Below are 2,256 nucleotides of genomic sequence, written 5' to 3' on the forward strand. Positions count from 1 at the left end.
TGCGTTTGTGCGGGTGATAAACGCTCGGAGTAGTGCGCATTGTTGCGACGGTTTGTGTCCGGCGTTTACCTACACCGGCCGACCCTTCTCCGTTTTTTGTAAATTTTGTCTATTTGTATTCTCTGCAAATGTTGTGAATTTATTTAGATATATTCTTTCTCTCTTTCTCTCTATCTCTCTCATTCTCCCTCGGGTCTATCCCTCTTTCTTTATCTGCCTTGAAAGTTTCACTTCTGTTATGTGTACTACGCTACACGCACTTTTTTCTTATAGCGATGGCCCCTCGGCTGGCAATGGCGAAGCTCTGAGTATATTTCTGCTATGAAAAAGCTCTTCACAAAAAAAAAATATCTGACGTTCGGAGTTGGCTTGAAACTGTAGGTCCCTCCATTGGTGGAACAACATCAAGACGCACGCCACAAATAGGAGGAGGAGCTCGGCCAAACACCCAAAAAGGGTGTACGCGCCAATTATATATGTTTATGTTTTATTATTTTTTTAACTCTTTTTTAGTTTAATTTATTTTATTTTACTTTACTTTACTAAATTTTTTGCTTTATATTCCTTCGTTTTATTTCTTTTTATTTATTTAATTTTTTTTGTTTTTATTTAATTTTGCCTTAATTGACTTAATTACTATTTTTTTGTATTTTATATTTGTCTATTTATTTCATTGGCTATGTATTTCATTTAATTTAATCGCAACTGTTCTTCTTGATTGTGCTCATTAATTTTACAACTTTATTTAGAAGTCATTGTAAAATAAAAAGTAAACTAAAAATTAAAAAAAAAAAATATAAAAAATATATTTTCATAAATTTTCTGATTACGACAAAATTAATCCAATGGCTTCCCATATTTATCCTTCTCAGATAAGCATAGACCCAATTGTTCTTGTACACGGCGGTGCAGGTGGAATCAAAGATTCCGATGTTCCAATAGCTTTGTCTGCCGTCAAAGTGGCAGCTCGTGTTGGCTATGAGACACTCAAATGCGGTGGCAGCGTCATGGATGCCGTACAGGAAGCGGTTCGTTCGATGGAGATGGATCCACAATTAAATTCCGGCTATGGTTCTGTGCTCAACTGGGAAGGCAAAGTGGAAATGGATGCAGCGATCATGAACGGCGCAGACTTGGATGCCGGTTGTGTGTCGGTAGTGCGAGACATTTATCATCCTATCGATTTGGCACGCCGTGTCATGGAGAAAACCCGTCACAAGTATCTATCCGGCGAGGGAGCAATGCTGTTCGCTGAGGAACAGAATTTCCAAATACTAGACGAAGGCGCTTTGGTAACCAACAAATCACTGCAAGCACTCGAAGACTATAAAAACAGTTTGAATGCCACAACACAGACTCGCACAGACGCAGACTGTTCACTTGGCCTAGAAAATTCAATACCGTCTGCGGTCTTGAAAACATTCCTAAACGAATACGGCTCACCTGGAACGGTGGGTGCTGTAGCGATAGATGAATTTGGAAATTTAGCAGCTGCAACGTCTACGGGTGGTATGACAGGTAAAATGCCGGGACGAGTTGGCGATTCTCCGTTATTGGGTGCTGGCACTTATGCTGATAACGAAGTGGGCGCTATCTCGGCAACTGGCTATGGCGAGACTATAATGCGTTACAATTTGGCTTCGCGCATTTTAGCTTTAATCAAATTTGAGAATATGACAGCAAACGAGGCGACCTCACAAGCCTTAAGCGATATGACAGACCGTTTTGGGGAGCCAGCCGGCGTAATAAGCATTGATAGATCTGGCAATCTGGGTATTAACTTTACATCACCTCGTATGAGTTGGGCCTACCAACGCGGCGAAGAACTACATTACGGTACTGATAGGGATGAAGATAATATCGATATAGTCGGTGAACCACGTTTGAGTGCTCTAGACTTGTGCGTTTAAGATGCTTTGATGCTGCTAACTACAATGGGCAAATCACAGATTTACAGACATATGTTTAGATTAGATTTGTGGGGGGGGTTGGACAAGTCCAAGCACTCAGTTAGTAGACCATTGTACTACACACAGTCATATGTACTTATATACTCAAGCTACTTAATAAAAATCGTATATTTGTAATGAAAAACAGGAAGCCTTTTTGACAAATATTTAATAAGGCCGAATACACTTAAAAAAATAGAAGAATTGATAATTGAAATTGATTGGTAAGTTATGGGCTCCAAGCGTTTGCTAGAGAATTTGATCTGGTAACAGTTGGTTATAAGATACAGATGGGTGGTTTATAGTT

The 2,256-nt window shown here is 39.6% G+C and overlaps 1 protein-coding gene across 1 annotated transcript; it reads left to right on the forward strand.

The window, feature by feature from the left end:
- The first annotated feature begins 762 nt into the window (after window positions 1–762).
- LOC129237989 (probable isoaspartyl peptidase/L-asparaginase GA20639) lies at window positions 763–2,055 on the forward strand. Its single transcript, XM_054873014.1, has one exon. It carries the CDS (start codon window positions 846–848, stop codon window positions 1,908–1,910), a length of 1,065 nt encoding a protein of 354 aa, XP_054728989.1. The 5' UTR covers window positions 763–845; the 3' UTR covers window positions 1,911–2,055.
- Window positions 2,056–2,256: the final 201 nt, after the last annotated feature.

Source organism: Anastrepha obliqua, chromosome 2 (assembly GCF_027943255.1).
Source record: "Anastrepha obliqua isolate idAnaObli1 chromosome 2, idAnaObli1_1.0, whole genome shotgun sequence".
Taxonomy (NCBI): Eukaryota; Metazoa; Arthropoda; class Insecta; order Diptera; family Tephritidae; genus Anastrepha; species Anastrepha obliqua.

Bases quoted from the DNA above. Each gene is read 5' to 3' on its own strand.
- LOC129237989 (XM_054873014.1), top strand. From the start codon at position 846: ATGGCTTCCCATATTTATCCTTCTCAGATAAGCATAGACCCAATTGTT.